The sequence below is a fragment of the Spermophilus citellus genome, assembly GCF_964194105.1.
Source record: "Spermophilus citellus genome assembly, chromosome: 13".
NCBI classification, from domain to species: Eukaryota; Metazoa; Chordata; class Mammalia; order Rodentia; family Sciuridae; genus Spermophilus; species Spermophilus citellus.
Genome location: NC_138193.1, coordinates 9218975 through 9239403, shown reverse-complemented (window position 1 = coordinate 9239403; position 20429 = coordinate 9218975). Strand labels below are relative to the sequence as shown.

The 20429-nt window shown below is 55.2% G+C and overlaps 1 protein-coding gene across 2 annotated transcripts in view; it reads right to left on the bottom strand.

Annotated features, from left to right (window-relative positions):
• KCNIP3 (potassium voltage-gated channel interacting protein 3) overlaps window positions 1-20429 on the bottom strand; it is a gene marked incomplete at its 5' end in the record, with an annotated part of 77074 nt that overhangs the window by 21681 nt on the left and 34964 nt on the right. The window contains one exon of one of the 2 annotated variants that reach the window (XM_081265501.1): window positions 11046-13174. The exons of the other annotated variant lie outside the window; for it this stretch is intronic. Coding sequence (XP_081121627.1) covers window positions 11046-11148 — 103 coding nt within the window. Of the gene's footprint in view, window positions 1-11045; window positions 13175-20429 lie in introns of those variants that run through there. 2 annotated transcript variants of the gene reach the window in all.

Below are 20429 nucleotides of genomic sequence, written 5' to 3'. Positions count from 1 at the left end.
GGCTGAGACAGAAGGATCTCGAGTTCAAAGCCAGACTCAGGAAAAGCGAGACACTAAGTAACTCAGGGAGACCCTGTCTCTAAATAAAATACAAAATTGAGCTGGGGATGTGGCTCAGTGATTGAGTACCCCTGAGTTCAATCCCTGGAAAAAAAGAAGGAGTTTTCCCTATCAGATAATAATGTATATTGCACAGTCACTGTAATTAAAAATTGGTTGGAACACACCAATAAAAAGACTAGGGAGGTCAAAGAGATTCAGGTATTTTTTTTTTAAAAAAATTTTATTTGTTCTTTTTAGATATACAAAACAGTAGAATGTATGCTGACATATTACACACATGGAGTATAGCTTCCCATTCTTGTGGTTGCACATGACGTGGAGTTACACTGTTCGTGTGTTCTTATATGAACTAGGAAAATTATGTCCAATTCATTCTACTGTCTTGAGACTCAAATATTGAGGGGAATTTTATAAAAGTTCAGATTGTTTAGTAGATGGTGTTAGGAACATGATAGCACCAAATAAAGAAAGTAAATCTAGATTTCTTCCTTAGAGCACATGCAAAAAAAGAAAAAAGAAAAAAAAAGATGACTTAAAGATCCCCATGCGAAAGGTAAGCTATAGGGTTAAAATAAAATCAAAGGGTCTCTTGTTACCTACAGGTATAGACAAAATTCTTAAAAAACTTCAAAAGCTCAAACCATAAAGGAAAAAAAAATAATTGATGAACCCAGTTACATAAAAATGAGAGGTTTCTGTTCAACAAAACATAGAGTTTGAAACGCATGGAGTTTACAGATGTCCAGAGCAGGCGACTTCTGAGAAGGAAATGGAGACGATCAGACGCCCGAAAGACACTCCTAGTCAGTAACAGCAGGACAGTGCAGATGAGGCTGACAAGGCCACGCCTCCGAAGTGGCCGAGAAATGATGATAGGAATCCCCTCCTTGGTAGCGGGGGTCATCTGCACTTGGATGTCTGCGAGTGACTTAGGGAACCTGTCCACCTCGGGTCCTCCCCCAGCCTGCTCCCCGGGGCCTTCCAGCTCATCCTGCCACGGCTTGCCCCTGACCCCTTCTCCTGTGTCCACAGCCCCACCCAGGCCCAGCTCCAGCACCACCTCTTCTGCCTGGATCCCACCAGCCTCTTCCTGGGACACTGGAGGAGACTTCGGGGACACTGGAGGAGCCATTGAATACACACCAGGCCCCCTTTGCTCCTCAGCGGCCCCAAGCTGACAAATCTCTAAGGCCAATAAGTGTCCCCCGGCTTGACCTCATCTGCCCTGTCTCGGTCCCTACTCCCTTCCCTTCAACCCCTTCAGTCTCTGATCACTCGTCCTGTAGACTGAATTCTGAATTTTGTCCCCTGCCCCCAGAGTCTCAGTTAAAGCCCTCATGCTCAATGTGACTGTGTCTGGGGACGGGGTCTTCAGGAGGTCATTGGTAAGGTTTGGATGAGTGTCCCCCAAAAGCTTGGTCCCTAGAGGGGTGTACTGGGAGGTGCTGTGGACTTTTAAGAGATGGGGCCTAGCGGGAGGTCCTTAGTCACTAGAGGAGTGTCTTCCATAGGGACTGTGGGACCCTGCCTGTCCTCTTGCTCTCTGCTCCCTGGCTGGAGCTCATGGCATGCTCCTGCCAAGATGGGCCACCCTCACCAGAGGCCCCAACCAACGTCTTGCCTCGTCCTGAACTTGAACCTTCAGAAACTGTAGGCCTGCACCTGGAGGCACTCGGGGGCCATGCTGGGTGGGTGGAGCCTCCCAGGCGGGTACACGGGTCACTGCCTTGGGACTCAACTGTAGAGTCTCTGGGCAGAGCCTGCAGATGTCCCAGGCCCCAGCCCTCCCTGTGGCTTGCCCCCGTTGGGCATGGCGGGGTTCCAGAGAGGTGGGGCTGTAAGACCCAGGCCTCTGACGGCAGGCAGGAGGGTCAAAGGGCAGTCTGGGAAGAGGGTCTAAGGTGAGCCAAGTGGATGTGGTATGGGAGCCACCAAGTCCCCAAAGCTGGGAAGGTCTGTCTGGCCTTCTTTCCAGAACGGCCTCCTTGGCCACAGGTGTCACAATGAAGTGACGCAGAGATGGAGTGAAGGGGACTTGCAGAGAATGGGGAGAGTGTCGCTGGGCCAGGTGGTACCTCACCCTGCCACTGGTGATGGCTGGTGCTGTCCACCAAGGCTGGTTGGAAGCACCCACCGGTGGAGGACAAGGCAGGAGGACAGCTGCCCGGGTCCTCAGTGTCACTTTAGAGTGCTGTCTGTGGGAACCACTGTCAATCAGGCCTCGGGCTCTGTACATTCAGCCTGTAGAGGTTGCTGGGACGCAACTGTGACATGTGCCCATGGTCTCCCACTCGACCTCTCCCTAAGCGTGGCCCTCCTGTCCCTCTCCAGGGGCTAGTCCTGGGCCACCCCTCCCATCAGAGTGTCCACTGGTAACAGAGGGTTAGCGGGAGTGCTCGTCCCTCCACCAAGGAGTGAATGCTTGAGGGTTTTCTTTCTTCTTTGGTACTAGACTGGACCCAGACGGCCTTTACCACTGAGCTACATCCCCAGTCCTTTCCTTTTTAATTTTTTTATTTTGAGACAGGGGTCTTGCTGAGTTTCTGAGGCTGGCCTTGACCTTGCAGTCCTCCTACTCTGGCCTCCTGAGTCGCTGGGAGGGCCGGCGTGCACCACCGTGCCTAGCCTTTTCTTGATATTTTAAAGTTCAGTGTCCCAAAGTCATATAATAGACTGACAGATGATAAGCTGGGCTTTCTTTCAGGATGTAAAAGTCCCAGCCCAGTTCCTGTCCTGTACCCCATCACCCCCTCTATGCAAGACCTGCCATCAGGGGCTCGGCAAAGGTGGATCCCCATCTTTGATTCAGTGAGCTGAGAGGCACGGTGCTGGGCCTGGGTGTTCTGCCGCCCCCCCCCCCCCCCATGGCTGAGCTCAGCAAAGCTTCTCTGGGCTGTCCTGTGGGCCTCCTGCAGCTTGTCCCCAGCAGGGAGAAAGCACAGACTGCAGACTCCCCCAGCCTCCTCGTGAGCCCGCCATCCCCGCCCATCCTCGCCCTCTGAGACAAACTCCAAGCACCCTCTGCACTCACTGCCCTCAGCCCTCTGGAGCCCGGCTGTTCACATGGTCCCCTCCCTACCCCTCCCCAGAGCTGCTGGGCACAGTCCCGCAGGAGCACAGCAGCACATTCACAGTCACCTGTGTGCAGCTCTGCCAGGGTCTCCAGGGAAGCAGGGGCCAGCAAGGCAGGGCCAGGCGTGTGCAGGTGAACCTGGCATTTCAGAAAGTGTCCATGTGATAACCGAGGGAAGACCCACCAACTTCCTTACAGCCATTTTACCTTTCAGTGTCAGGTTTAATCTGATTTACTGATGGGAGGCCTCAGAATCCTTGCAATCTTGGGGCCTCTGAGGGCCTTAATGTGGTCCCTATGTTGGTGACTTAACACCATACCTTTCCCAGTGACCGTGCATTGAGGAGGAGGGCTGGGTTACTTTGTAAGTCCTCTGGGGACCTGACTGCCACCCCAGGAACCCAGCCTCTTAGGGCTGAGTGGGTTTGGGCCCACCCCACTGGGACCTCTGGGTGATAACAGTTCATAAGGGTTTGGGGAAGAGAAGGAGCATGCACTGAAGGGGGCTCCCCACTCCTGCCTGGGCCTCAGCCCTCACTTTGATTTTGCTAGTCAGGTGACTCCTGGACCTGTGGTCCCACAGAGAAGTCCCAGAACTGCTATGGGATGAGGGGAGACTGGGACAAAACTCCCTTTTCAGACTAGGTTGCCCCTTACCAGTCCAGAGGCCCTGGACTTCTAAGTAAGGATTCTGTGTTAGTCAGCTTTCCATTACTGTGACAAACTACCTGAGACAAACAACATATAAGCAGGAAACGTTTAAAATCTTGGTTCATGGTTTCAGAGGTTTCAGTCCATGGACACGGGCCCTTGTTGCTCCGGGCCTGTGGCAGCACTACAACATGGTCAGAGCACACAACTGAGGAGGCTGCTCACCTCATGATAGCCAGGAAGTGAAAAGAGAGGAAGAGAAAGGGCAGGGTCCCCATCTTCCCCTCAAAGACACATCCCAATGACCTAACTTCCTCTCATGAGGCCCCACCCCCTAAATGTTCCACGGCCTCTCAGTAGTGCCACAGGCTAAGACAAGGCCTTTAACATCTGGCCTTTGGGGAACATTCCAGACCCAACTGTAGCAACCTCCTTTGAAAATCTGTGGCTAAATGCCTTGAATCCACAACCGGGGTCAAGGTACTGGACAGTAGAGCCTGATATGGGGAAGTAGGGGGCCTTGCCATGACCCCCAGCCTCCAGCAGCATGAGGCCCACACCGTCTTCTAGATATCACCTCAAGACAGAGCCCTCTCCTCCAGGGACCTGACCCCACAGAGAGAAAGGAAGCCCCCTGACCTGAGGACGGCCTGCAAGGGCCTCCTCCCTCCCGCTGCCTTCAATTGTAGTCCATGGCACTAGGCTGTGGAGGACTTGAGCTGGGACAGTCTGGACAAGAAAGGAGGAGAGCTTGCACCCCATGCACTGGCTCTCCCCAGCCCCGTCCTGCGAGCTCAGCACATGATTGCCACTGTGGGTCCTCACAGGGACTCCACAGGGAGACTTCTCCCACTCTGGATTTGAACCCAGGTAGCTGGCTCCACTTTGGGCTCCTGACTGCTGTTCTAGACTGTTCTAGAAAGACTGGGACATGTGTCCAGTGGTTCCCTGGCCCTCAGTTAGAGCGACATCCAGGGCAGGTGCCCCAGCATTTTGGAAGGTCCTGGCTCTGCCATTCTCTGGCTGGGCAACCTCAGGAGAGTCCCTCATTATCATTGAGCCTCGGTTTTCTCATCTATAAAATAGGCCTGCTGATGAGCACAAAGTTCAGACAGGCCCAAAGTGTCAGACACAGAGAGGTATTCACTAGACACTCCATCATTGACGTCAGCAAGCCAGTCCTGGAAACTCAGCCTGAGGAGCTGCCGGAGTCCTGAGGGCCTTGCAGTTTACAAATGGTGGTGGATTCTGCACGGAGAGGGCATCCAGGGCGCTCCGAGCAGCACCACTGGTGACTTAGGCTCTTTTCTGTTGCTGTAACAAAATACTCGAGGCTGGGTAATATATGAAGAGGTTTGTTTGGTTTGTGATTCTGGAGGATCCAAACGGCATGGTGCCAGTGTCCTGGTGAGGGTCCTCCTGGCTGTGTCACAACATGGCCGAGAAGCAGAAAGGAGACTGGCCCCATAGGGACGAGATTACATGGTCAGACAGGAAGCTAGAGGGTCTCAGGGCCAGGCTTGCTCTTACACTCTTGTGGGAACTGACCAGGTTCCTGGGAGAACTCACTAACCCTGCTGAGGATGGTGACCCCATGACCTAACCCTCTTCCATTAGCCCCCCCCCCCCCGAAGGTCCCACCACCTCCACGTCAACACACAGGACCAAGCCTCAGGCACGCAATCTTTGCAGGGACCACCCTCCTGTCTCCACGCCAGCTGGAGGGACCCTCCTCTCAGAGGCCACCTTCCCAGAGGTCTCTTCCCAGCAGTCACTTGCCCTCCTGGTGGCCTTGCCCTCTGGGCACACAGTGAGTGCCTGGAATGTCTGTGCCAAGAGCAGCATTCAATTTCCATTTACTCAATGCCATGGTTTGGAGGTGGCCCGAATGTGACCCCCAAGCCTTTGCGTGTTGAAATCAATGTCCACTGTGAGACAGGGAGAGGTGGAGCCTGTATCCGACTCTGGTGTTCGGAATAGGGCCTTGGGGAGGTGGGCAGGATTAGTTAAGGTCACCAGGATGTTGTCCCAGGATTGAATCCTGGTGGCTTTAAAAGAAGAGGGAGAGACTGGAAGGGACACATACACACATGGGCTCCCTGTCTCTTGCCATCTTGTGCCACCTTGGGACTCTGCCAGCAAGAAGGCCATCACTAGATGTGGGCCCTTGACCTTGTAGTTTCATAACCGTGAGCCAAAATAAACCTGTGTGACTTGCCCAGTCTGTGGTATTGTTATTGGCAGCAGAGGACGGACCCATACGCTCAATGCTGGCCGCTGGCCAGGCCACGCTGGGCATGCTCAGAGGCCATCAGTGTATAGACACAGTCCCAGCTGCCCTCAGAGGCCACAGGCGGTGGGGACGGGATGGTGGAAAATTCGAGGGCAGTGCCACCTAACACAACCTCAAGGGGCGGGTGGTGGGGGATCAGGGAAAGTCCCTGAGTGGCCGGGGCCTCACGCAGGAGGAAGCGGAGCTCAGGGAGCAGTGACTGGCCCAGGGAAGCTGCTGCCCAGCCTTTCCGCCTGCTCCTCAACCTGGACACTACCGTCTTTTGGGCCGGAAGCTTCCCTGTGGTGGGGGGGCCTAGTGGGTGAGCCCGGTGGACCCTATGGGGACTCAGTTCCAGCCAGCTCTGGGCGTGAGTCTGCTGGTGGTCCCCAAGGCCACCCGCAGAGAGGCCGGCTGTGTCTCTGACCCCCACCACCCCTCCAGGTGGGAATCGTCTCCTCTTCTCCCTCTCCCTATGGCCTTGCCTCCCTGTGGTGGTCTTGACCCTGTGGAGGGTCGGGGTCTGGGGAGGCCCTGACCAGCCAATTAGGAGCAGGATGACCTGACTTGGAGGGCAGGGGACGGAGGGCTGATGGGCTCCAGGATTCCAGGGAGGGTCTACTAGGTCTGCTGGTGGCTCCTGTCTCCAGATGACCTGGGGCCTTAGATGTTGGTTTTGGGGGCAACAAGCACCTCATCAGCAGCACCTGACCTGGGGTTGGAGGACACCCCTTCCTCCCCTGGCCTCCCTTCCTCCTCTCGGCTCCCAGAACATGGCTCTCCATGGCATTCCTATGACCTTTGGGCCTCTTTATTCCTCCATTAGCCCTGGGGGCCCCAGGGTTCAGCCCCTGACACGGTCTCTTTTCCATCTCACACACCCCCGTGGTGACCCCCGTCCCCAGTCTCATGGTGCCGTCCCCACGGGAGGCTGTTGGCTTGTGAACTTCTCTTTCTAGTCCATCAGCTCCCCTGAAGAGAGAGAGTGTCTTCCACCACCTCCTTGATGCCCCACTTGGAGTTTTGTGTTTAACAGACCCGGTGCTAGGCAGAGGGACAGCTCTGCAGGCCCGTCCCCGAGTGCCATGATTCCTGGAACCTGTGGGTGTGTTGGGTCACAGGGTGAAGGGGTGTTAAGGGTGCCAATGGAATTAAAGTTGCCAACCAGCTGGCTTTAAAACAGGGAAGAATCCTGGGTGTCCAGGTGGGCCCAGCAAAATCACACGGGCCCTCGATAGCAGAGGAGGAACCAGGTGTGGTGCCCACCTGTAATCCCAGCGACTCAGGAGGCAGAGGCAGGAGGACTGCAAGTTCAAGGCTGGCCTCAACAATTCCATAAGGTCCTAAATAACTTAGTGAGACCCCGTATCCTAAATAAATAAATAAATAGGCTGGGATGGAGCTCAATGGTAAAGTATCCCGGGCTCAATCTCCAATATTTCACCCCCCAAAAATAAACTGAAGGAGGAAATCCCCTCTTCCTCGTGTCCCATGGAAACCCACCAGCGCTGCCTCAGCAATGCAGCCAAAAGCCGTCTCCACCCCCTCCTGGAGGGCTGCACATGGCTTCCACTGGGGCTTCCAACCCAACCTCTGCTACCCTGCAACAGGGTGGCCAGGGAGCCCCGTTAAAATTCAAGATCACCTCCCTCCTGTGCTTGGGACCTTCCAAGAGCTCTAGTTTTCTCTAAGAATAAAAGCCAGTGTCCTTAAGGAGGCTCATGTCCAGACAGAGCAGGGGTCATCAACCTTGGGTGTGTCCCAGTGACTCTTGGGTAAAAGACAGCCGCTGGCCCCACACCTGGACCCCAGAGGTTTCGGGTGGAGGCCTAGGGGCAACTTCCCAACAAGCCCCTGGGTGCTGCTGCTGTTGCACTGGGGAACACACTTTGAGAAACACTACCCTGGAGGGCCTGGCCCCTCTGGCTCCAAGTGCGTCTCCCAAGAAGCTTATACAATCCCAGTGTCTGGGCTCCAGCCAGAGACTCGGGGCTCAATGCCCCACAGTATTTATTTAAGGTCACCAGGTGATTATGATGAGTGACCCATTAAGAAGCGAGGCCCACAGGTCCCGGGCAGCCTCCGCCATCTCCCTTGCTGAGGGTCCCCACTCCCTGCTCTGGCCACACAGAACCCTGTGGACACCCAGTGCCCCCCACTTCCCAGCCTCTGCGCTCTCTGCAGCAGATCCTCTCCTGCACTCAGAGGCCTCCTGTGCCCCTCTGGCCAGCAGCTCTCACACACCTGGCCCCAGGTTCATGGGCAGGGGCTGAGGCACTGGGACAGAGAAGGTTCCAGTCCTCCTCCCTTATAGGAAGAGTCCCTCCTGAATTCACGGAGCTGCATCAAGCTGCTGCCTGGTACCAGTCTCTGTTGCAGGCCCGGGAAGTACAGTGAGCAGGACAGAGTCCCTGTCCCCACGTGGCTGTCCACAGACTGACAAATAAACTGAGTATCCAGTACCGTAAGGTGGGTCGGGGCTGGGAGGAGAATTTAGGTTTCTGCAGGAGAGCGGGATGTCACCAGCATGTCAGAGTGGCTGGGGCCCACACCCTCTGCCATGGTCTCAAGCAGGCTTCCATGGCTCAGGGGCGACACTCACACCCTGTGGGAACACGAGCCCTCCGAGAACCCTACTTCAACACTCAGGAAGACAGACAGACAAACCACACCACACCATGTCTACAACTTCCCTGGCCTCAGGACCTCCGTGGGCCTCCCGGGCCCAGACTCCACTGTTAAGCTCGGACACCCCGAGAATCCCGAGCCCCTCAGCCCTGTGGGTCCCAAAGCTTGGGAGGGATCTCCTCGATGGCCCTCTGGCTGTCCTGCTAGCTCCAGGCTCTTTGGTTCTGAACATCCCCAGGGACTCATGGCTCTGATTTCTTGCAGACGAGAACCACAGAGGCTGAGAGAGGACAAGGGACCCAGGGAACCACACAGGCGCAAGCTTGCAGTGGTCCTGGGGGACCAGCCCCCTTCCTGCCCCCAGTGGCACTGAGACCAGTTCATGGCCAGGTGGATGGGACAGCCCAGGCTCCTTGCAGCTCATCTGACAGTCCCTTAGACACTGCCCAGCCATTGGGTGCTTCCAGGCCCCTGGCTGGCACTGTTCCCCATCAACACAGAACATCTAGAACTCACAACTCCCCCTCTGTGACCTAAGCGGGGGGCGGCTGGCTGAGCAAGAGCATGTTTTCAACCGCGAATCCGTTCTATTATTACAAGCAATCAATCACTCCTTGCTAGTTACGGCTGAGAGTAATGGTTCACAAAGTCTGTGCGCCGACTCACGCCTGTTGTGGTTCCCGCAGGCAGGAAGCATTGTTGGCCCATTTTACAGATGGTGCAACTGAGGCTCAGCATGGTGAAGGGACACCACACCAAGTCTTTGAGGATAATAGGACCCCAGCTCAGGCCTGGCTCTGTTAGGCTCTGGACTCTCCCAATTGTTTCAAAACCCCAGAACTCCGAGGAGCACACGTGGGCACTTAGACCACAGAAGAGAAACTTATCAGAGCTTGAAGCAGGTTTTCAGCAGGTGGCAGAAAGCCCGTGCTGTCTTGCACAGCCCTTGCACCTTGTAAATCAGCCCCTGTCCTCAGCAATCACAGAGGCAAACCTCAACCCTCCCAGAGCTGAGAGCCAGTGGGCCCAGTTACTAGGTAAAGCCAGGCTAGCTGGTCCTGGTAGAAAATGGATAGGAGGGGACAGGGGACAGAGATGCCCTGCAGGAGGCAGGACACAGCAGTGGAGAATGCCGGCCCCTGCTCCGATCCCAGGCACCTGTACAGCATTTCCCACCAAGACCCAGTCACAGATGACGCTGCCAGGGTCAGCCTCCAGCCAGCGAAGGCTCGGCTGGGGCCAATTTCCTCCCCAGCTCCCACCTAGGCTCAAGGTGGCGGCTCTCTGAACCACTCTGAGAGCTCCTTCTCTCTGAGCCTCATGAACTCACCTAGGAAAGAGGTGTGATGGAACTCGGGGGCTTCTCGGAGGCCTGGGACCGGAAGTCAGGCAAGGATCCTGCCCAATCCTGCCTGGCTCTGGAGGCAGAATGGAGGCAGGGCCTTCTTCCTGGCCGTGTGCCCTTCCCAGGGGCTCTCCAGGAGACTGCTGGGCAGTCCTGCTCCCTCCCCTCAGGCCTCTGGCTTCCAGTGGCAAGGGCTGGAGCCTGGCAAGGTCAGCAGAATGCTGAGGCAGGCAGGACGCCCCTCCAGCCCCTTTCCCACCCACCAGAGCTGCACCTGTATCTAGGGACAGATTGGAGGGGCAGTTCCCATCCCTGTGTCAGGGTCTCCTTCCTAACCAGCTGTGCCCTGGAGGGGCCCCTCCTCCTACCCTGCAAAGACAGGGCGCTTAACCATGGCTTGGGAAGCAGCTGCTCCCAGGGGCCTGTCAGGGGTCCAGGAAAGCCTCGGCCTCTGGTTTCAGAGTAGGTCTGTCTCCTCAGTTAATATTTTATTGGGACAGAAATGTGGCACTTGCAGATTTGGTTACTGATCCCCTGGGCCTGAGCTTTGCTTGAGGAGGGGGAACTGGATACCGGCTGGAGGACTGAAAGGGGCCGCCCCTCCTGCCGCAGAGGGCTCAAATCACTTGCCCTCTGCTAGGCGCCTGGGAACGAGGGTCCTTCCGGTCATATCCACCCTGTGCTACCTCCTGCCGCCGGGTGTCCCAGGCCAGGGGCGGCTGGGACCAGCGGGCCTAGGACAGCCATGCATGTACAGTCAAGGTGTCACTGGGCACTTAGCTCATATCCACCCCGAGCGCCGCAGCCCTGTCCCTTCTGGGACTCCTCAGAGCCCTAGCTTTCTCTGCTCCTTTAGTCCCAGGCCCAGCCCTCCAGAGCCAGGAGGGGGCGGCGGCGACTGAGACCTCCAGGGCCGCTCCTCGCCAGACCCGCTAAGAAGCGGTGCAGTTGCCTCCCCACAGCCCGGTGCCCCCTGGCGAAGGGCAGCGGATGGGCAGGTGGCCCCGCATTACCTTCCATGGACATGGGCTCCAGGATGCCGAACTGCTTGAGGACGGCGATGAACAGTAGCACAACCACGGCCATGGCGCACAGCTCCATGCCCTGGATGCCCATGGCGCCTAGGCTTCCTGGGGCCAGGGCGCACCCCTCGCCCGCGCGCGCCGGGGCCCGTGCAGCCCGCCCGGCCTCTCGGGGTGGCGGCGGCTTACATGCCCCCGGCAGGCGGGGCTGCGGCGCTGGCGGGGCCGGGACCCCGCGGAGGGCGGCGGCGGCGGCGATGAGCTGCACCGGCCTGGAGGCTGGACACCGCGGGGCGGCCGAACCCGAGCGCAACTTTCCCAATCAGCCGGCAAACTTCGAGGCGCGGCGGCGGCGGCGCGGAGCGCAGCTCCGGAGGCCAGCGCGGGCCAGCGGCGCCTCCATGCCCGGGGCGGGCGCCGCGCCTCTGTCGCCCCCTCTCCTGCCCTGAGGGCGCGGGGCCACGGTGGCAGCAGCGGGGGTCCCGGGCGCTCCCGGCCGCCCCAGCCTTCATCGCGGCTCCCCGCGCGCTCATTGGCCTAAGCGCGGCGACCACTAGGGGAGGCGTCCCCGGCCGCCCCCTCCCCCGCCAGCCCGGGAAGGGGCGGAGGGAGGCGGCCCCGCCCCGCAGGGTCCAGCCCCGGGCCGAGCCTGGCGCCTAGCCACCGCCACCCGGCCAGCCCCCGGGAGGCCACGCGGTCTGCGGTTTCACCCACCCGCCCGCGCCGGGTCGGGGCCGAGTGGCCGGGGGACTGGGGAAGCCGGGTGCCCGAGAGGAAGGGAGCGGCGGCCAGGCTCTCTGCAAGGAGTCGGGGCTCCGTGCTCCTCCGGGAGGGGTGCTGAGCCTGGCCACCGCCGGCCCGGCCTGCCCCGCCCCGCCGGCCCACGCAGGTGGCCTGCGGAGGATGCGGGAAGCCCTCTCTCCAGGGGTTATTTCCCGCAACCCTCAGCCCCCGGCCGGAGATTGAACTTGGCCATGATTTGGACCCTTTGAAAACGGAGAAGTTGATATCCAAAGTTCTTCAGTTCTGGAAACCTGCGTGCGCTCAAGGGTTTAGAAGGAAGCGCAGGCTTGGCACTAGATTCTAAGGAACTGAGTTCAAGTTCTGACATTGCCATGTGACCTTGGTCGAGTCCAGGACTCGCAGACTCTCGCTCCGTAAGGGACCGATCTGCCTTTCCTGCTGTGCGGAAGCGCTAGGAGTCTGAAGAGTGCTACGCGCCGGCAGCGCAAGGGCGTGCTAATTAGTTTGTGGAAGGCTTCCTCCCTGACCCGGGCTCGGGGCAGAAGGGTAGCCGCGCAAAGGACCGAGAAACGCGGAGAGGACGGGGCGTGGCAGGGCGGAGCCCGGGATGCTTGGGGCGGGGAAGCAGCGGGGCTGGAGGGCTGGACCCTCGACTCTGCTGCCCTCTAGCGGGCGCCGCGCAACGCGCACCGCGCACCGCGGCTGTCTTTGCCAGACGGATTTGGAGAGCGGGAAGCGCCAGCTGAGGCGCACAAGGAAGCACACCAAGTCCTTCTTGCTTGCTCTCTTAGCGCAGGAGAAATTTCAACATCGGTTCACGCATATGGTGTGAACCCATTTGGACCCACGGCCTGAACAATCTCAGCTGCATTTCGGAGTTTTTGCTACCTATTCGGCCATTCACTCAACAGTGAGATGTACTTTGTCCCAGGTGCTGATCTGGGGATCCCTGGTTGGGTGACAACTGTTTCCTGAGGCTGCTGAGGGCCCTCTTGGAACCAGTGTATCTGGTCCAAACTTTTGGGTTTACTTGTAATCCTTCAGGATTCCCCTAGAGGGCATTCCTTTTTCCCCATTGTACAGATGAGAGAACTGAGACCCCCAGGGTGAAATACCTAGGGGGGCGCGGGTATGCCCAAGTCCTGCAGGATTCTGGAGCCAAGTCTTTCCCGGTTGAAAATGACGCAGAGAGGCGCTGCAGCAGTCCAACCCACTACTTCACATGGCTTAAAAGCCCGGGTTGGGTGATATTTTTAAAGAACTATTAATGCACAGCTTTTATTTCCAGTTAATTGGATGCAGTGAGTCTCCACTGACCAAGGCAAGGGGTCTAAGCAGAGAGGCTAAGGATCACAGAGAAGACGGGACTGTTTGAGCATCCAACTTGCTAACATATTTAAAATTCTAGGAAGATTAAAGGATCTTTTGCAATCTAATTTACATACTGGAGTGCAGAGCAAAATGTAGCCCATGTCCCAGCTAGTTACCATGGACCCTAAGTCAATGACTTGGTTGACAGCCCAATAGTACTTAATGTCCCCAAACCTCAGTTTCCTCATCCATAAAAATGGGAACAAGAATCCACCTCTCCAGGGGCTTGTAAAGGATTGAATGTGACAACTAGCATGGGACAGGGGCTCTGATGGCCCTTCATAATGTACCCTCAGAGCTGGATGTGCTCAGCTGTGCAGGGTGATGCGTGTGCCAAGTGAGGGAGAGAACCCAACATGCAAAGGAAACCATCTTGGGGTTCTTCCAAGTCTGGCACCCATCCACCTCCCCTGCCTCAGTTTCCCTTGTGCTCTGAGCATCTTCCCAGTCGCAGCAAAAGCTCAATGACGGTCCATAAACACTGAGCTATAAACAAGACATCGATCCCCTGCTCTATGGTGTAAAATATTAACGACGCCTAAGTGGATAGCAGGCCCGAGAGCAGAACGTCCGCTTGGTATCAGCAGCCTGGGCTACAGGCCTAATGGATGGGCTGATCCCTGCTCACTCCTAGCTCAGGGCCCATCGGCTCTGGGGCTCACCCAGTCCCACTGATGCTCCTGCCACATTCCCCTGCCCCAGAACCTGGAGAAAGTGCCGCAGACAGGTCCCAAGCCCCGTGCTTCCTTGACCCACCATGAAGTGCCAGGCCAAGCCCTCCCCAGCAGCCTCTGCCATGCCCCGGGGGACTGTCTGTCCTGGCAGGCATCCGCCCCTTCCCAGCATGCTTCTGTGCCTTCCTGGGCGCAGGCTCAGAGCTGATGGTTCCACTGTCTTGAGGGAAGGGTCGGGTGGGGATGGGGTTAAGGGCTGCCTTGGAGGTGGAGACAGATAAGGGGCAATGGGGGGTCAGGGAAGGCCAGGGCTGGGAGCCCTCCCTTGAAGACCTCAGGGGTGCTCTGCATCCTGGTCTCCTTCAGGAAGTTGTCACTGGAAGGCGCTTACACCCCATCCCTAAGGTCATGGTCTTTTTTCCTGGGACGCTGAGGTAGCCAGGCCAGTGCTGCCTCCACGAACCCACCCAGGTTATAGCAGCCCAGCTCAGCCCTGTCTCTGAGCGCCCACGGCCTCTGCTGCCTGGGCCGCCATTCCCCCCAGCACTTTGGCCATCTGCGTGCGACACCTCCTCCCATGTTGTCCCGTGTAGCCTCTGTCTCACCACAGCAGTGGTGTCCGCCCCTTGAGGCAGGAGGCAGCCAACCGACATTCACTGTTCCCTCCACGCTCCTTCTTGGTCCTGAGGGCCTCACTGCTTGAGGGCTTCAAGAGGTCTTTTGACTCTCACAGGAGGGACTGAGGGACAGCCTGGACCCATGCTGTTCAAGGGACCCATCCCTGAAAACAGCCCAGTAAGCCCATCCCCTCCAAGCTCTCCTGGGGTGGGGAACAGCCCCTCCCCCAGTTCTAGTACATTCTACTGGGCAAAGCAGATATTATCCAATTTGTTTATCCTTCTCATTTTTCATAGAAACCAGACAAGAATGCCCAAGAGTGGAATTTCACATCCCCAAGAAATGCCTCTAGGACCTTCCCCCTGATGTCCCCAGGCACCTCAGACTCGGCACACCAAGAGCCAAGCTGGCTTCCTCAATAGTGTAGCTCCCCCAGCCTCTCCAGCTCTGTGGCTCAGGCCCTAGTGCCGGCTCATACCCTAGAATCCACCTGTCCCCCATTGTACCCAGTCTATCATGAAGCTCTGGCATCGTGTCCCCTTGACCACTCTCCCATGCCCACGAGCGTGGCCACATCATCTCCTGGACTCCCAACATTGATGACCAATTTCCTGTCCACCTCACTCCTGTCCTCCTATCTCTCTGCATTCAGCAACTAAAGCCCTCATCTCAAGATGCACATCAGATCTTGTCCCTCCTGTTTGACCTCCAGTGGCCTCTGACTCAATGCTGGCTGCTCAGCCTTCCTCAAGACCATCCCGGATTTGGTAATTGCACCTGATTTCTCTTGTAGAGCCCCTGCCAGGCTGCTCCATGCCACCCCATACTGCCACCATGATCAGCTCATGGATGGGCACTGGATGGGAGCCAGACCAGGAGATCCCTCCATGGATTGGCTCTGGGACAATCCCTCAAGTGTTAAGAGGAAAACTCTCCCACCCCACTGCAGGGACCCCAGGATTCCTCAGCACATGTCTCCTGATTCCAGGGGGGTGCAGTTATTGGTGGGCCATGGGGTGGGCCAGGGGTGGACCATGTGGTTTGCATGATCCAAAGAGGAAAAGAAATAAGCCTTGTTCTTTTAATGCCTCAAGGAAAGAGATGAGATGAGGTGAGAACTATCGATTTTGAAAATAGATGTGGCAGGAGGGGGAAATAGTGGATATTGAAAGCTGTTTCACAGCGTTAGGAAAAAAAGGCTTTTGGACCAAACAGAAGAAATAAGATGGTAGCAAAAATAATTTTTCAAAGATTTTTTTAAAAAAAAATTTAGTTGTTTATAGATTTTTATTTTATTTATTTATACATGGTTCTAAAAATAGAACTCAATGCCTCACACATGCCAGGCAAGTGATCTATTGCTCAGCCCCAGCCCCTCAAAAGATTTTTTTAAGATTTCTCAATCATTGTCAAACAAAGGTACGAGAGAGAGAGAGAGAGAGAGAGAGAGAGAGAGAGAGAGAGAGAAGGAGGGAGGAAGCCAAGACTTTCATACCCAGATGAGTACTTAGGTAGTGGTTGCAGGATGTAGAACTAACTGGACACAAATGGACCAAAGACTGAGCATGTCTTTGAGGAGTTATTGTGACAGAAACCGGAAGCCTGGCTTTAAAAACCCTGTGGCTAATCAAGACTTAAAATAACTCTTAGATCTTCCAAGTTGCCCTTGCAGAAAACCAGGGCACCTCCACCTACTGCACAGGTGGCCAAGCAAGTGATGGACAAGAATGGCTCTCCAGAGGGCAAGGCCAGGCCATGGAGGACAGTGGATAGGGGCTGTTCCCGGGGGGCAGAGCAGAGGGGACTCTCCCACCCCACTGCAGGGACCCCAGGATTCCTCAGCACATATCTCCTGATTCCAGGGGGGTGCAGTTATTGGTGGGCCATGTGGTTTGCATGATCCAAAGATGTTAGGTTCCTGGATTTGGGTTGGCAAGCCGTGAGAGCTCAGGAATGACAGGTAACTCCAAGTCTATTCGGTTCCTGGGTTTGGTAGGAAGAGTTCTGATAGCAGTGATGTTTTCCTTGCTGTGGACCACTGCCTGCTGTGTCCCCCATCCTTAGCCTACCTCCTTTAGGAGGGGAGGAAGTATCTGAAAAACGAAGAAGATGCTAGGGTGTGCACGTGGTTTGTCCCCCACAGGTCTTGTGTTGGAGGCATGGTCTTCAGTGTGGCAGTGCTGAGGTGGTGGGCTCTTTAAGAGGTAGAGCCTACTGGAAGTTCAGTGGGGCACTGAGAAGGGATTAAGTAGTTCTTGTGAGATCTGAGTTAGTTCTTAGGAGTGACTTGTTATGGAAAGAATAAAACGTCAGCCCCCTCCCCGCCCCCTGGCTTCCTGTCTCGCTTTGTGATCTCTTCCTCTTGCTTGGGGTCCCGCCATGATGGCTTTCACCATAAGGTGACACAGAGCTGGCGCCATGCTCTTTGTACTTTCAGTCTCTAAAACTATGAGTTATACAAACCTCTTTTCTTTATAAAGTACTCAGCCTCAGTTTTTTTTTATAGTAATGGAAAATGGATGAACACAAAGGATACATATTAGGGTGGACAGAGACAAGAGACCACCAGTCATCCACAAAAATACATTTTACTCTTCTTCTCTGGTGATGTAGTTGTTACTGAACACATGTAGCTTGGGACCACATTTCCAAACCTTCTATGGCCTAGAATTGTGAATAAGTTTTCTCCAGCAGAATGTGAGCACTGGCAACAGGTAGAGCCCTTAGGCATTGGGCATGGCCTTGCCTCCTCATTTCCACATCTGGAGCCCTGACACAGAAGTGCCCCATCATAATATGCATTGGTGGTGACACAGCTCTTGGGGGTGGCAGAGCCACATGTGGAAGGCACCTGGGCCCTGAGTGACTGTGTGGAGCCGAGCTGCCCACCAGCCTGAGCATGCCCTTCAAGGAGGTTACAGCAGAGAAAAATTAACTTCTTTGTCCTTGGGACACTGGGTTTTGAGGTGCCATCGTTTTCCCACCTGGTCTAGCTTCATGAACACAAGCATGATGGTCAGATCAAGCAGGCCGGGTACCTCTCACGGCTAAAGGGAGAGCCTTGAAACTGGCGGGGAAGCAGAGCTCTCTGAAGAGAGAGGAGGAAAGAGGTGGGTGGGTGGGGCGGCAGCTGTGTGCCTGGGTCTCTCCGTGGGTGGGGCTGAGAGAAGTTCGCGCTGCGAGGACCCAGTGGGGTCCTGTGGATTCTCCAGGGGCACCAGTCTCTCTGAAGGACCTGGCTGACGCGGGTCATTAGAGAAGCTCCTCAAATTCTTGAATAACGGCCGTCCCTGGTGGCCCAGTCCTGTGAGGCCTTGACAGGAACGACCTGATCGCACCCTCTTGTCCAGAGTCCCCCCGAAGGAAATCACCCCGCGCGCACCGGTGGCCAAGACGTGCTCTTCTCTCTGGCTCCCTACCAGAATCCCAAGGAGGCTGGGGCGATGACGTGCTCCACTATGAAACTGCATTTCCCGGCTTCCTTTGTGGATGGAGCTGGCCCCTGGGATGGAAAGAGAGGGCTCCGGGTGGGGCTTCTGGGAAATCACGTGGGAGGGAGTGGGCGGGCTTCGCCAGCGCTTCCGCTTCCGCTTCCGCCCATTCTCCTTTCTGGGGCGGACTTATGACGGCTGTCCCTGGAGCCATGAAAGGAGGTCTCTGATGACTTGAGAGGCCAAGCTAAACGTCACGGCCACCTGCCTCTGGACGGCCGCTGCTCCGCTGCTTGAGAAAGCCTGTCTCATTTGGTTCACTCTTAGGTTTTCTGTTCCGCGAGGCTAAAGTCCATCTTACACAGATTCGAAGGTGGAGAAACGGAGGCTTGAGAGATGTGTCCACGTGTGCACCACTGGCCAGAGGCAGGTGGCCCGTCTCAGGAATCGGACTTTCTCCTACAGGCTCAGTCCCCATATGAGGCACTCCAGTTGTCTGTTCTGCTGCTTTTCTCCCCACCTCAGATGGCTCCTCCCGGAAGCCCTGTGGCCAGGCTGCACTTCCTTGGCCCCAGTCGTCCTCAGCAGCTCTGGGCCAAGTTGTCTGCCTTCCTCTCTGGGCTATTGCTCGTGCAAGCTGTCTGCAGGCAGAAAAGCCCGTGGTCAGGACGGAATTGGGGGAAGATGGAGGCAGAGAGACTGGAGAGGACGGACATCATCAAGAGAGATGGGTGAAGCTCACAACTCTGGGACTTCCCGGGATGCAACCTGAGAGGAAGACTGAGCTTCCAGGCCTCGGCTGATACAGTGATGTTTCTCATCTCTTCTGTCTGTAACAAAGCCCTACACAGTTGAGATTGTTTTTCAATGACAGCACGAGAAGTGGGTCCAAGTGCAGGCCTGGAAGTCAGACTGCCCAAATTCAAAACTTGGCTTTTCTACTTACTAGCTCTGTTACTTTGGCCAGTCAACTCAGCCTTGATAGACTCAGTTTCTGCAACTATAAAATGGGAAGGACAGCAGCTTCCATGCCTCAGAGTGAGTGTGAAGTAGAAATAGATCACTGTGTAAAGTACTTTAGAAAAATGCCTTGGTCCATTTGAGGATCTCCATAAGGGCTGCACCCTCTGCTGTTATTACAGAGAAAAGGCTCCTCGTGCATCCTAATGGCACACTCAGAGACCAAGCAGGAGCAAGAGGAGTCTGAATAAATCTACATTTTTCACTGTAGCAGCACCTTTCCCTCCCCACTCTCTTCAATCTACAGAATCACAGTTTCCACCATGATAGAACAGCTGCCCAGACTTATCTTACTCCTGGAAACCACAGCTATAAAACCTGGACAGAACAAAGCCACTGTCTGAAGGCATTGGAGAGCAATTAACAAGGGATAATAACCCTTGAGAGAAGGGAACCACGCTACAGCCTATGAATAAGGAAAAACTGAAATAGACCTGCTCTAACAAAGTTAAAGCAAACTTTGATGGGATTGGTGTGATTTTTTTTTCAAGAATTTAACTGCTTGCCAAAATTTTTTACTGGAAGAGAAATTGAGTCAGAGCCTCTACAATACATTTTCAATTTCGAGCATGTAATTGAAAATTGCTAGACACAAGAAGACAGAAAAAGTAGATAATTATGAGATCTACAAAAAGAGAATCCACAGATGACCCAGATGTGGGAGTTAGCAGATAAGGACTTCAAAATAACTCTGGTCAATGTGTTTTTAAAAATAGAAAAAGAAATGGGCAAAATGAATGAAAGATCGAGTTTAAATTTTAGTAGAATTGGGATCTTGTGTCACTTAATGTTTGGGGAAGTAGACCCACTTTGGAGGACATGGGATCCAGGTTTTATTTTAAGAACGAGACCCATTGTGAGATCCAGGGACAATGTCTGCTGAAGGTTTCCTCTGTGTATGCATGGGGTTGCTGACGTTCAATAGGAGCAGGAGGTGGAAGAAAGCTTGGGTGGGAAGTGAGAGAAGTCAGAGCATGCTGGAGCTCAAGGGACAAACTGGAATCTGAGTATATCTCAGATGTTGTTTGGATCTTGAATGTCCCCCAAAGGCCTGTGTATTGAAGACTTGATCCCCCCAAACCTACCCCATGGCTTTATTGGGAGTGGTGGGCCTTTAAGAGGTCATTGAGTGTGTCCTTGAGGGGAACATTTGGACCCTAGTTCCCTCCTCTTCCTTTCCAGCAGGTATAAGGTGAAAAGGTCTCCTCTGCTCCATGTTCCCACCAGGTGGGTTCCCACAGGTCCAAAGTGACAGGGCCAAGTAACCATGACCATAGGCTAAAACCTTCAAAGCTGCAAGTCAAAACAAACTTTTTCCCTTATTAGATTATCTCAGGTATTTTGTTACAGCAATGGAAAACTGACTATCACAGTCTCTCAGTGCATCCAACCCTGACATCAAGGTCACCTGCCAAAGGAGTTGACATCTGTTACAGAGCTGTACTCAACAAACACTACAAGGCATGCCAGGAAACAAGAAAGGGAGCAAACACAAGTAAAGGAGAAAGAGGAACAAA